Source organism: Calidris pugnax, unplaced genomic scaffold, assembly GCF_001431845.1.
Source record: "Calidris pugnax isolate Ruff unplaced genomic scaffold, ASM143184v1 scaffold395, whole genome shotgun sequence".
Classification (NCBI taxonomy): domain Eukaryota; kingdom Metazoa; phylum Chordata; class Aves; order Charadriiformes; family Scolopacidae; genus Calidris; species Calidris pugnax.
In genome coordinates, this window is record NW_015091122.1 from 92,547 (window position 1) to 104,758 (window position 12,212).

The following is a 12,212-nucleotide window of genomic DNA, read 5'->3' on the forward strand; positions in this document are numbered from 1 at the left end:
GACCTGGAAGGTAAGTGAGCCCCCAGGATGGATGTTTCTGCTTTGGGTAAAATGAAATATGCACAATGACTGCTAAGAAAGCAGGGAAATTGAAAATAATCCTTCCAGAATTTTAAATCCACTGTTTACCTCTGACAAACAGTAGACTTCAGACAACTCCCAACTCATGCTACCAGTTCATCAAGAATGTTGTAGGTTCTAAACTTGCTCTGTGTGTAGAGAATAAAAATGGACCTCATAAATGGTGATAGGGGGCCATGCACTGAATGCAGGAATGAAGGAGATTGCTTTCTTATTGGTTTGGGTGCTACTGTACTAATTTCCCTTCTGCGTGGGCAGGGACACTAAACAAAGAATAATTATTTTCTTGGCACTGCAGTTAATTAAGCATGCCAAGGTCTGTAAAATAGGCCTTCTCTGCAGAGAAAAATAAATTGTTGGCATCTTTTGCTTATATGTAACATTAACAAAAATGCATCTCCTTCAATAATTCACGATGACTCTGGTAGAGCATCTGGGAAGCAAATGACTAGTCATTAATGCACCATTTGTTTATGTGACTTGCAGAACCAGGACTTTTCATCCACACAGAACAAAGAGTTTGATCCCCTTGGCCCTCTGCCACATGGATGGGGTAAGACTGACTTGAAAGTGTTTTGTAATGCAATATAATTAAACATTAAAGCCTACTTCTGCCAAATTTTGTCAGCTGTTCTAAGCTAGTTTTTTAAAATTAAGATCTGGATCAAAAATCTTTTAAAACTAAATCTAATCAAATGTGCTATTAAAATAGAGTTCTGACAAGGATGTGAGGTTTCAAAGTAGATTAGAAACTAGGAAGTGTTCCGGTTTGCTCCCTGTAACTCCCATAATAGCTTGTCTCACATGGTCATCCATTTTTACCACTTATATTGGGTACAGTTCCCGCCCCCCCCAATCCATTTTCCTGCCAAATCAGCCTCCAAATCCCCTCTAACTCAGGATGCCAAATTCCTTCCCCAAGCCAGTTTGTTGGGCTGAAAATGTTTTTTGTATAATGACATCTAATCACTTCTTGACTTGCTCCTCCCCCTGGAATAATTTTGATTTTGTACTTTACAGGGTTAACAATTTGCAATTAATATAATTGGGGGGTTTGTACAAAAATGTAAATGTAAAACTAATTTCTGGTTGAATTAGTTTCACCAGATATAAAGCAGATATAACAATTCCAGTTTTGTGATAAAGTCTTCAGAATTGTGTAATTTTAATGCAAGTAATTACTTGGCTTTAGTAATTAGACCTGGGGTTTTGGCTCATCTGTTTTTCAAACATAAATATTAGGATTTTTAGTTCTGGTATTGATGCAATTTTATGCCATAAAATTGTTGTTCCCCACACTTAGCTTTGTTGCATGCTGTATATAACATTTCAAAGAAAGTTCTCTAGGCTGGCAATGCCCAGGAAACAACAAAAGTGAGTTGTACATCATGTTGAATTCTGCTTCCATAGCATTTTTTCCTCTGGTAGTCAGATTTTGGCCTGTTTTTATAATTTGCATTATATATTCTGTATTTCTTTTGCAACACTAAATAAAAGTTGCATAAAGAGCTGCAGAATGCTAGAGAAGACCAAGCCGGGGCATATATCATGAGCGTTGTTCAATCATGGGCATACACTGAACTGTCTGAGAGAAAACAGAGATGTATTTTGTTGGAAACTGCACTGATCACTTTTTATTCCCTGCTCATTAAGCCTTTGTACTTTCTTGATACCTGTGTATACATCTGGTACCTGTTTTGTGTTCCTGTCTGTGTTGCTGTAGGGTCTGTCACAATAATCGAAGCAGCTGGAATTTCCTGTTGAGAAAACAGCCTTTTTCTTTCTTCCAATTAGTTTTCCTACAGTTGAAAAATAAATAGCATAGGAAAGGATCTTAACATAGAAATTTCAACTTCATTGGTATCTTAATCCATAAAAAATTTTTACTTGCAAAAATGCTGAAAAACCTTTTTAAAAAGTGCAGAGAGTAGCCCAATAGATCTAGCGAAGGTAAAGCTCTGGTGATGAGCTTGGTTCCTTCTCGCCCGTGGTTGTACGGTGGCTGTGATGCCCGGAGTCTCTCCTGTAGTGAGGTAGTGAGGGCTCAGCTTCTCAGGGTGACAATTAAAACGTAAAGAACTTATCTATGACCACCATTAAGCATAACTTTTTACGGAGCATAGTTCATGTGACCATCAGCAGTCGGTATTCAGAGAGGCTCCTCTTTATGTGTAGCCTATTCAGGAATAACACCAATGACAGTGAGAAGATGTTGAGTCAAAGGAGGTAAAGAAACCTAAGGGCTGTTGCAGGGTCTATTGATTGCTTTATTTATTTTATTTGATGCAGTCTCAGTGATACATTAAGCAGGGATTGATTTTTTTTTTTTCCCTTTTGCATCTTTTCAGAAAAGAGAACTGACAGCAATGGCAGAGTGTATTTTGTCAATCACAACACACGGATCACGCAGTGGGAAGACCCCAGGAGTCAAGGGTAAGGAATTAGTTGTGGGTTTATGTAAGTCTGGAAGGAAAATGTAACCCAGTAGTGAGACAGAGCTGGGAAGCGCTGCCCATGGCTGAAACAGGGACTACATGAACTTCAGCCAGCCCCTTAAAATATGGAAAGGTACTAGTCAAAATGGAAACTCTCCAAATATTACTCACTAATAGTACCGTTAGCAGGAAAGTCTTGGGTCAACAGCAGTAAGTTAACTCCCCAGAACAGCTCCTGCTCTTTTTATAAATAAGATACTTGTGTCTAAACCTTCGTGTCACTGGGGGAGGGAGGGGTTTATTTCATATGTTTATGGGATAGTGCAAGGATCCTTAATAGGAATTTGATTATTTCCTAGACAGTCAATAGTTACGAGGCAGAAAGGAGAGAGACTTGAAAAACTGCAGCACCCCTTCTCACACCTTTAAAAAAAGAAAGAGAACTGGAGGCACTACTAGAAGTAATGGAGCACTGTTTATTTTGGGCTCGGGTCACTCTGACTCTTTGAGGTGGGGAATGTAGGCAGGAACTTGAGGGTGAAGGTGTTCAATTCCAACTCCTCCTGTCTGAGCCAAAAACTTCCATTTGGTGAAGCAACTTCATCTGTCCTCTATAGAAAAGGTGTAAGACGAGGGGGAGTGGAACCTCCTGGTGTGTGTGGAGGAGTGAGAGCTGTACCCAGAGACAACAGCTTTTTCCACCCCGGTCAGGTCTGCAGGAGCTGAGTGTGTGGAGAAAACACTGTTAATCTTAATTCAACCCAAGAACCACAGGTGGTGCCTTCACAGTGAGACACATGGTCCTGCAGTGGAGTTCTGCGGGGGGAAGTCCCTCTGAGAGCACCTCGGGGGTGATGCTCCTCGGGTCTTCCAAACACACCAAGATGTGGTTTTGTCTATACCAACATTCAGTTGGAAGTTGTTGGAAATTATACAAGATCTGCATTTGTGTTTGCTCTTTTTTTGTCATTCTGAAACCCTTTGAATTTTGCCTGCTGTGATTATACATGAGGTACCAAAAGCTATTTATTAAAATTGTCAGTTTTCAATTAAAATCCTAATAGTTAGAAGATAGAAATTGGAGGAAACATTGATAAACCTTGCTTACGTTTTTCCCCTAAGTTTCTATTTGCCTTTGTTTCCAGGTAGTGCGACCGAATGAGCTAATGTTTATTTAAATAGTCTCTTTGAGAGCTGACATGAAGATTTTAGAGGGGAAAAAAAGGCAAAATATATATGGAATGGAAAGTTTCTCAATCTGTAGTTTTTCTAGATGTACCAAATTTTTTACTGTCTCAGGTATTGTTCAATTGACTTGATATATGAAGTTGATTAGTTACAATATATATTCTTGTACCTCTAGCCAATTAAATGAGAAACCATTACCAGAGGGCTGGGAAATGCGATTTACCGTGGATGGGATTCCCTATTTTGTGGATCACAACAGAAGAACCACGACGTATATAGATCCCCGCACGGGCAAGTCTGCTCTGTAAGTGTTTTTAACATGATACTGCTTTCAGATGTGAAGTTTAGCATGCATCAGTTTGGAAGTTTTTGTTCTCTGTGCACATTATTTAATGCAGAAAGTTTTACGTGTAATAATGCTTCTTAATTTTCTGGGGTTTTTTTCGTCCCCTGATAAGTGTCCCTGAAGAAGACAGTGTTTTGCACAATTTGGAATCCTTCTTGCCAGGGAGTGTGTAAGATTTGAGGGTAATGGAGGAGGTTCGTGACCACTGTTGATGTCCAGATCCCTTCCTTCCAGTTACACTCAACCCTTTCTTTGATTTTTAGGAATCAGAATGGAGTTAAAACCAGAATTTAAGTCCCAACTTAATTAACTGAATATCATTACATCCTTCTTTTTTATATTTAATAATCAATGCTGTTTAAAAAGTACTGTGTGCGCACCCCACAATTTACAAAGGAAGATATACTTTTGTTAGTTTAAAAGCAAGAAAATTGCACCCCAAAAATCAAAAAAAGGTGAATAAGAGCCTTCCAACTGGATGCCCAACTGAACCATACAACTGTATAACTAGTACATTTGCAGGCTTTTACTTAAATTACAAAACCACTTTTGAATGTCATTTTTTTTCCTCCTTTTGGTTCCAGAGACAACGGACCCCAGATCGCCTACGTGCGGGATTTCAAGGCAAAGGTCCATTATTTCAGGTTCTGGTGTCAGGTACACATTCGTTTCCTGGGAATATTTGTTTATTGTTTTGGGTTTTGCTTACGTGCTTTACATGAACTCTTTAGTGCCTTGCAAATAAAGGTAATCAAACTTTTAAGGTTAAAGGTGAGTTAAATTAGGAGGCAGTAACCATAGGACTTGTATAAACTCACGCAAGCTTTAAAGCTGGGTAAGCCATGGCTGTAAAACTTCTTAGAATAAAGGAAAACATCGATTTATCTACTTTGTTTTGTAAAGTGGTGGGTTTCAGAATAGGATTTTCCTTCTGCTGTTAATAAAGGAATATTTGGAGGAACAGTATTTTTATAGTTAATACGAGATCTACTTTCTGCTCAAATACATACTTAGTGAGACAGTGCAGGGCATTGGACAGAGAAGGTGCATCTCTAACCACTGAAGAACATACCGTGTTGCACGTTAATGGGCTCAAACAGAATATCAAATTCCTGCCTGTCAGTCTTGGTCCTCTTATCAACAGAGTCCGTCGCTTGCTGTTTAGGAAAAAACTTCTAGGTTTAAATGTTCCAGTTTTCAAGAGTCAATGAATTATCCTTTGAAAAACAGCAGAGACACTAGCCTAATTTTTCACTTTGAGTTTTGTGCAGATTAACCTAAATTTTCTAATTTTTTTAATTAAATTGCGGGGTAGAAAGCCTTGCTGACTTGTAACGCGTTATTGATCTTAATTTTTTCTAACGTCTCACAAGAGTACAGTGTTTGATCCTGGTCTAAGCTGGATATGGAGGCACATCACTGTAGGTAGCAATACTGGAAGCATTTTGTCCTTGGAGTAAATTAGAATTCAGATATCTTTATTGCTGGGGTTTGTTTTATACGTATTAGTGAAATTCAAGTGTAGCTCTTGAAACACTATATTCACTAAATAACAGTCCAAACTTGGTATTAGAAACTTGAAGTGATTGTACCTCTAAAAAATTTCATTTCAGCAACTGGCGCTGCCCCAACACATAAAGATCACAGTGAGCAGAAAAACGTTATTCGAAGACTCGTTTCAACAGGTATTGTGTTAAAGCTTGTTAGGAGTGGGCATGGAAAGTGGAGTTGATTAAATTTATTGTCACATGTCGTGCTTGATCCTTTGGCATCTAGTGTTATTTTAAGTGAGACTAATAAAAATGCTAATTTAATACTTACATATTAAAAGACCATGTGAAGTTTGAGCTCTGAAGGCTGGTTCATCTGACAGAAGGGAATTTTAAAATTTTTTTATTTTCCTCAGAATTCTTTAAAATCTGGGTTAATTTGGAGGGGAGCACTGTGGCAGAGCAGCTCCCCGCTCTCGGGAAGGTTTCATGTTGGCATTAGGGCTGTTGGCACATTTTTCCCCCCAGTGTGTTCTAGCAGCACGGGCCGTGCACCAAAACTTAGGAAGTTGCTCTTAGTGTGGATGTTATGGCTCTTTAAATGAGTAATTAAATGTTTGAAAGAAAACAAAAGCTATTAATTCTATTTAAATTATTAGTAGCAAAATTCTTGTTAAAGTCTATAGACCTGATCCATGGTTAAAATTTGTTCCTATGCAATATTTTCAAGTGCTTTTGAATTTTACTTTTTGAATGTTCATTGTGGCGATAACTCACTGCCCTGGCTTTGAAGCCAGAAGTAGCTCATTGTCAGTCTCATAAGAGACACAGAAACAGGCTTAGAAGCGCATGGAACAATCCCTCTTGGCAGACACTCCTCTTGGCTGTTTCTGTGTTTTTCTGATTTAAAAGTAACTTAAGAAAATACAGAATTTCTCTAAGAAGATAAGAACTGGCTCAGCAGAAGGCACAAATGGTGCAGTTGGCTGGTCTCTTCCTTTGGAACAGGGATGTCTTCAAATAAAAGGGGTTAGAAGGGGACAGAATAAATCCTGTAACTGAGAGTGAGCTACAGCCTGATTTCTGAAATTGCACTTGGTCCTTTTACGGTAACTGTAGAGGTAATAAAATTATACTGTGCTGGAAAGAATCAAGGGATAGATCATGTGAGTATGTGAACATCAGCAGACCTGGGCTTCCTTAGGAAAGCAGGGTGCCTTATCAATAATTTAGATGACATAATCACAAAGACCCGCGTTAATTTTTTATACTTATTAGTCATTCATCATTTGCGGATACCTCTGTTGGGGTTATAAAATGTTGAGTGATGATTACTGCAGATATCTAGAAGAGATTTTTAAAATGCAAATTCTGACCCAAATTCTGTGCCTGTCATTGCAAGGTTCTTGCACACACACAAGTGTTATGTGAAATTTCTTCAAGTAAACCTCCAACAATTGATCAAATAAACATAATTACGAATTTGGTCATTGTATTAAAACGGGGATCAGTAAAGTTCCTTAGCATTTATGATTCTTCCTGACTTCTAAAAAACAAACCAACTAACCAGCAAGGTTTTTGTTACCCTCTTTAGGAGATGAAGCTGTAAAATGAAAAAATATATAATGTATGTTTGTTATTGTTTTGTTTCTAATTTTTTTTCTTTGAGCCCTTGATCCTGTCTCTTCATTACTTCTCGCTGCGATTTCATTCATTTTGGTATTTAACAAACACCGAATTTACTCACTTTGGGCCCATTTATTTATTGGCTGGATTTCTGTCATGTACTTACAGACAAGATGCTGCCCTAAGTGTCCCGAGTCTTTAATTTCAGAATTATTATTTCTTTTTCTTTTACACCTTTTACATTTTAATCTATGGAAATAGGTTTTCATTTACACTTCGAATTCCACGAGCAGGTACTTCATGTACTCATAATCCATTTTATGGTCTGAATTATTAAAAACTCTGTTGCTTGATAACAAATATAAAACATTTAGCCAGTGCTTATAGCTGTTTTCTTAAAAAGAATTTTTAATTGTTTTTCTTTTACTAAGATAATGAGCTTCAGCCCTCAGGATCTACGGAGACGTTTATGGGTTATTTTCCCTGGTGAAGAAGGCTTAGATTATGGTGGTGTTGCAAGGTAAAGGAAACTGAAATGGCAAATAGTATCTTATTCTGCAAGTTGGTGGTGGGAAGAATTCCCCAAATGAGATACTTAGACTGCAGTGCTTTCAAAATATTAGTGAAGTCTCTTCCTTATCTTTCCTTAGAATAGCTGAGGAAGACAGTTCCTGAAGACATGTGCGTGTCTTAACAATGTATAAAACTCTTTTCAATTCGCATCAGGAATTACTCAGATCATCTCTGGTGATTAGAGAGATGCAGTTACTGAGCTACAGTGAGCCTTTGGCATGACTGTTAATATCAAAGCAGAGGGTTATTGAAAAAATGAATAGAAATCTACTTTCAAGTCAAAAGTCTATGGGAATGTAACCAAGAAGTGCATATATTAATTAGCATTCCTTAAACCCTTAAAGTTTAAATCAGTGGTAGACTCTTTAATCTGCTTATTTAGATAAGGGTGTTTTTTATCCAAACCACTAACAGTTGTGTATCATTGTCACTTTGCATATTAGTTTGTTATTTGTGTGGGTTTCAATTTGATTTCAATTTGGTCTGGGATACTTTCTGGTGCAGAAGTCAGATTGCCTGCCTACGTGCCAAAGTCAACATGAGTTAGCAAAAGTCATTTCTAATTTAATTTATTTTGAAATGTGTTTTTGTTGTTTGTGTGATTTCAGGGAATGGTTCTTTCTGTTGTCACATGAAGTTTTGAACCCAATGTATTGCCTGTTTGAATACGCAGGGAAAGATAACTACTGCTTACAGATAAACCCAGCCTCTTACATTAACCCAGACCACCTGAAATACTTCCGATTTATTGGAAGATTCATTGCCATGGTAAGTTCAAGAGCAGAAAGATGTTCTCATGTTGTTTTCCTATCAATAAATACTGTACCATCCGATGGATAATTAAACAATTCATTTTTGAGTTGAAATTATTATCAGGTGTTGGGGTATAACTTTTGTTGGTATAAGTTAATTCAACAGACGATGATGTTCTAGGTTATTTTAATTCTTTGGCTGTCAGATTTCATTGGTACAAAGTACAGAATGTTGTCATATTAAGTATTCAATCATCTTTTGTGCTATTTTGTCTGTTTTCACGTTCTTCAGGCTTTGTTCCATGGGAAATTCATTGACACTGGTTTCTCTCTGCCCTTCTATAAACGTATCCTAAACAAGCCAGTGGGACTCAAGGATTTAGAATCTGTTGACCCAGAGTTTTACAACTCTCTCATCTGGGTAAAGTGAGTTTGACTTGATTTTGTTCTTGAAATAGCAATACGATGTTCTTGATTTTCACTTATGCTAGGAATTAGGTGTAAATTTATTACTAAAAACCCCAGCGGAAAGAACGATACTTCAAGAGTAGTACTGAAGTTTTACTGTAATTTTTATGTAAATAATAGATAATTATTAGGTAAGAATTTGATAATGCAAAAGCCTTTCTGGTTCCTTGAATCTTCTGCACAGCATCTTGCATTCCATTTTTGCTCATTTTAATAAATCTAGCTAGACGTTATACAGCTGTGGCAGCCTTGAACACTGTTACAAATCAAATGGCCTGAGTGAATAGCACTGAAACTTCTCAGATAACTGATTAGAAGAAATCAGCAAAAATCCACTCTGTGTTTCTCTCTAGTTTAGTTAGAAACAAAAAAAGTTTAGTGCTACAATAACATGAAGCTAACAAATGTAGTTTATTATTTCCTACCACGTAATTCTCGTTAGTCGTACCTGAAATTTGCCTTAAGGGTTAATGTTGAACATTTAATGCTTTAAAGAAGTTAATGCTCATGGATTTTTCTAGCTGGCCTTGGTTTTTTGCTCCAAGGTGTGTGATTCAGGACCATTCCCATGTGTAGCACGTTGTCAGGCAGCTCTTTATTCTGCCTTCATACCCTTTCAGTCTTCCTTCTCTGCTCGTTGGCAGATTCCTCTCCAGAGAGCGGGAAGAAAAAAGAATTATTTTGGAATTATGGAAATATTTTGAGAAAAAAATATTAAAACCCCCATAGATCTAAAGTATTGTAATTCTGTACTTATTTTATAGTAGCAGGACTCCGGGTTGTTGTTGTCCGTGGTTGATGTGCACCGTTTGGTTCAGTAACAAGGAAGATTTTCCTTTCCCAACAGTTTAAAAAAATAATTAGAAGGGAAGATATGAAGACAAATTCAGTAAAAAATATGGTTTGCTTCTGCTGTAGTAAAAACAATTTAGCAGGAAAATTAGTCTTTTTGGTGTGACTAGAGAGATAAAACATTTTACTTAAGAATCATACAAAACCAGAATGGTTTTTAAAATGCTTTAAGAAATTTATAAAAGGCGTGGGGATAGGTTGGTTTTTAAAGTGCAGAAATAAATATAAAAGACAAGATTTTCATCTCCTGTAGTGGAGATGAGTTTTGGAAGCATTATCTTGAATAACGAGGAGAGGGGAAAGCAGCTTTATGAGATGTTTACAAACTGAGACAGGAACTGTGCTTTGGTTTCGAAGAGCAGTATGTTCTGTATTCAATGTATGTGCTGCTAAAAGGTGTAGTGAGTTAAAATCCCATTAGGAAAATTTAAAACTATTGCTATTTGAGTAAAGATGTCATGAAACTGAGACCTGAAAGGGAGGAAAAGGCCTCAAAAGCTGTCAGTCCCAATTTCTGTAATTAAGAAATCCTGTTATCTGTTTTGTAGTCAGAAAATGTATGTGTTCCTCTATAGGGAAGAAATCTGCATTAAATGATGGGGGAAGCTATTACTGATGAATGAGCTTCTGACTGAATTGGACCAAGTTGCACATACAACAATGTTTACCTTAGGAACAGCATCAATCTTAATTTCCTCTAAGGAAATCACTCCACATTTGGGGGGAGGGGGGGGAAAGTCATGTCTGTCAGGATGAACATAATTTTATTCCTCATCAAAAAAGCAAGTTTTATAACTTTGCAGGAAGCTTTCAGTAGTTTTTAATTTCTTGGCGCTTCTCTCAGGTGGTCATTTTTCTCATTCCTGCAATTTTGAAAATTGCACAGAACCACTGAGTTTGGAACGAGACCTCTAGAGGTCATCTAGGCAAAGCTCTCTGCCCAACCACAGCTAGAGTCTGCAGCTTTCATTTCAGAAGGAAGGTGTGATTTTACTTCATCACCCATCCATCTGCAGCCTTCCTTCCTCATGTAAGGTTTCATCCAATAGCACAGGGAGGACATGGAGCTGTTGGAGCGGGGCCAGAGGAGGCCACGGAGATGCTGGGAGGGCTGGAGCCCCTCTGCTGGGAGGGGGGGCTGAGGGAGTTGGGGGGGTCCAGCCTGGAGAAGAGAAGGCTCCGGGGAGACCTTGGAGCCCCTTCCAGTCCCTAAAGGGGCTCCAGGAGAGATGGGGAGGGACTTGTGATCAAGGAGGGGAGCCCTAGGGCGAGGGGGAAGGGTTTTAAATTGAAAGAGGGAGAGACTTAGGTTAGATACTTGAAAGAACTTCTTGGCTGTGAGGGTGGTGAGAGCCTGGCCCAGGTTGCCCAGAGAAGCTGTGGCTGCCCCATCCCTGGAGGGGTTCAAGGGCAGGTTGGAGGGGGCTTGGAGCAACCTGGTGTGGTGGGAGGTGTCCCTGCCCAGGGCAGGGGGTGGCACTGGGTGGTCTTTAAGGTCCCTTCCAACCCAAACCACTCTATGTATTTTGGAAAGGTCATGTTCAGAACACGATGCTTAATAAACCAACAGCGATGTTTTCAAGACTGACATTTCTGTGTTATGGTTCAAGCCAAATATCTTGATTTTTGCACTTTATTTTGGGGGAAAATGGTCATCAAAGCCTCTGCATGTGCAGGTGTTTCTTCACTTCCCAAAGCACATATCAGCATGTAAATCGCAGTGCTGGACCTGTTCTCCTGGCTATAAATGACTATGAAGAGAATAGAGTTTATTTGAGCAATGTTTGTTGGCTACAGCAATTCACATATACACCTTAGTAAAGTCAGTACTTCTTGCAAAACCATATTTATTGTGTAAGGAACATTTCCTTATCCTGATTGTTTAGCTCCAAACCTTTTTTTCTTAAGGTTCTTCACATTCATCTCCTCTACTGAGTATAAGGTCTTGACACAGTTACTTAGAATCATATTTTTTCCTTACAGAGAGAATGATATTGAAGAATGTGGCTTGGAAATGTTTTTCTCGGTTGATAAAGAAATTCTAGGTGAAATCAAAAGCCATGATTTGAAGCCAAACGGTAGCAACATTCTGGTCACAGAAGAAAACAAAGAAGAATACATTAGGTAAGGATAAATGAAGATTTTTAACATACTCTTATCACCCTCGTTTGCTTTGCCAGAGCTGATGGAAGAAGGATTGTTGAACTGTGTCATCTGAAGCATTGCTGAAATTCTGTCTCTCAGTAATTGCTGATGTTGGTAACAAGTGGCAGTTGTTTGGATTTTGTATTTTAAAGAAAAATATTGAGAGAAATAAATTTCTAAAATCCACTTTTTCCAAAGATTACAGTTAGTAGAAGGTCCACTTTTATTCCTTTAGGTAGTTTTGAGGAGAACATCA

General features: G+C 38.2%; 1 protein-coding gene across 1 annotated transcript in view; it reads left to right on the plus strand.

Annotated features, from left to right (window-relative positions):
• The window catches only part of ITCH (itchy E3 ubiquitin protein ligase), a 69,029-nt gene that overhangs the window by 48,118 nt on the left and 8,699 nt on the right, over positions 1-12,212 (plus strand). Inside the window, exons 11-19 of the mRNA XM_014958376.1 lie at positions 568-634; positions 2,430-2,514; positions 3,880-4,008; positions 4,635-4,707; positions 5,664-5,735; positions 7,598-7,686; positions 8,348-8,507; positions 8,784-8,917; positions 11,795-11,935. Coding sequence (XP_014813862.1) covers positions 568-634; positions 2,430-2,514; positions 3,880-4,008; positions 4,635-4,707; positions 5,664-5,735; positions 7,598-7,686; positions 8,348-8,507; positions 8,784-8,917; positions 11,795-11,935 — 950 coding nt within the window. The remainder of the gene's footprint in view (positions 1-567; positions 635-2,429; positions 2,515-3,879; positions 4,009-4,634; positions 4,708-5,663; positions 5,736-7,597; positions 7,687-8,347; positions 8,508-8,783; positions 8,918-11,794; positions 11,936-12,212) is intronic.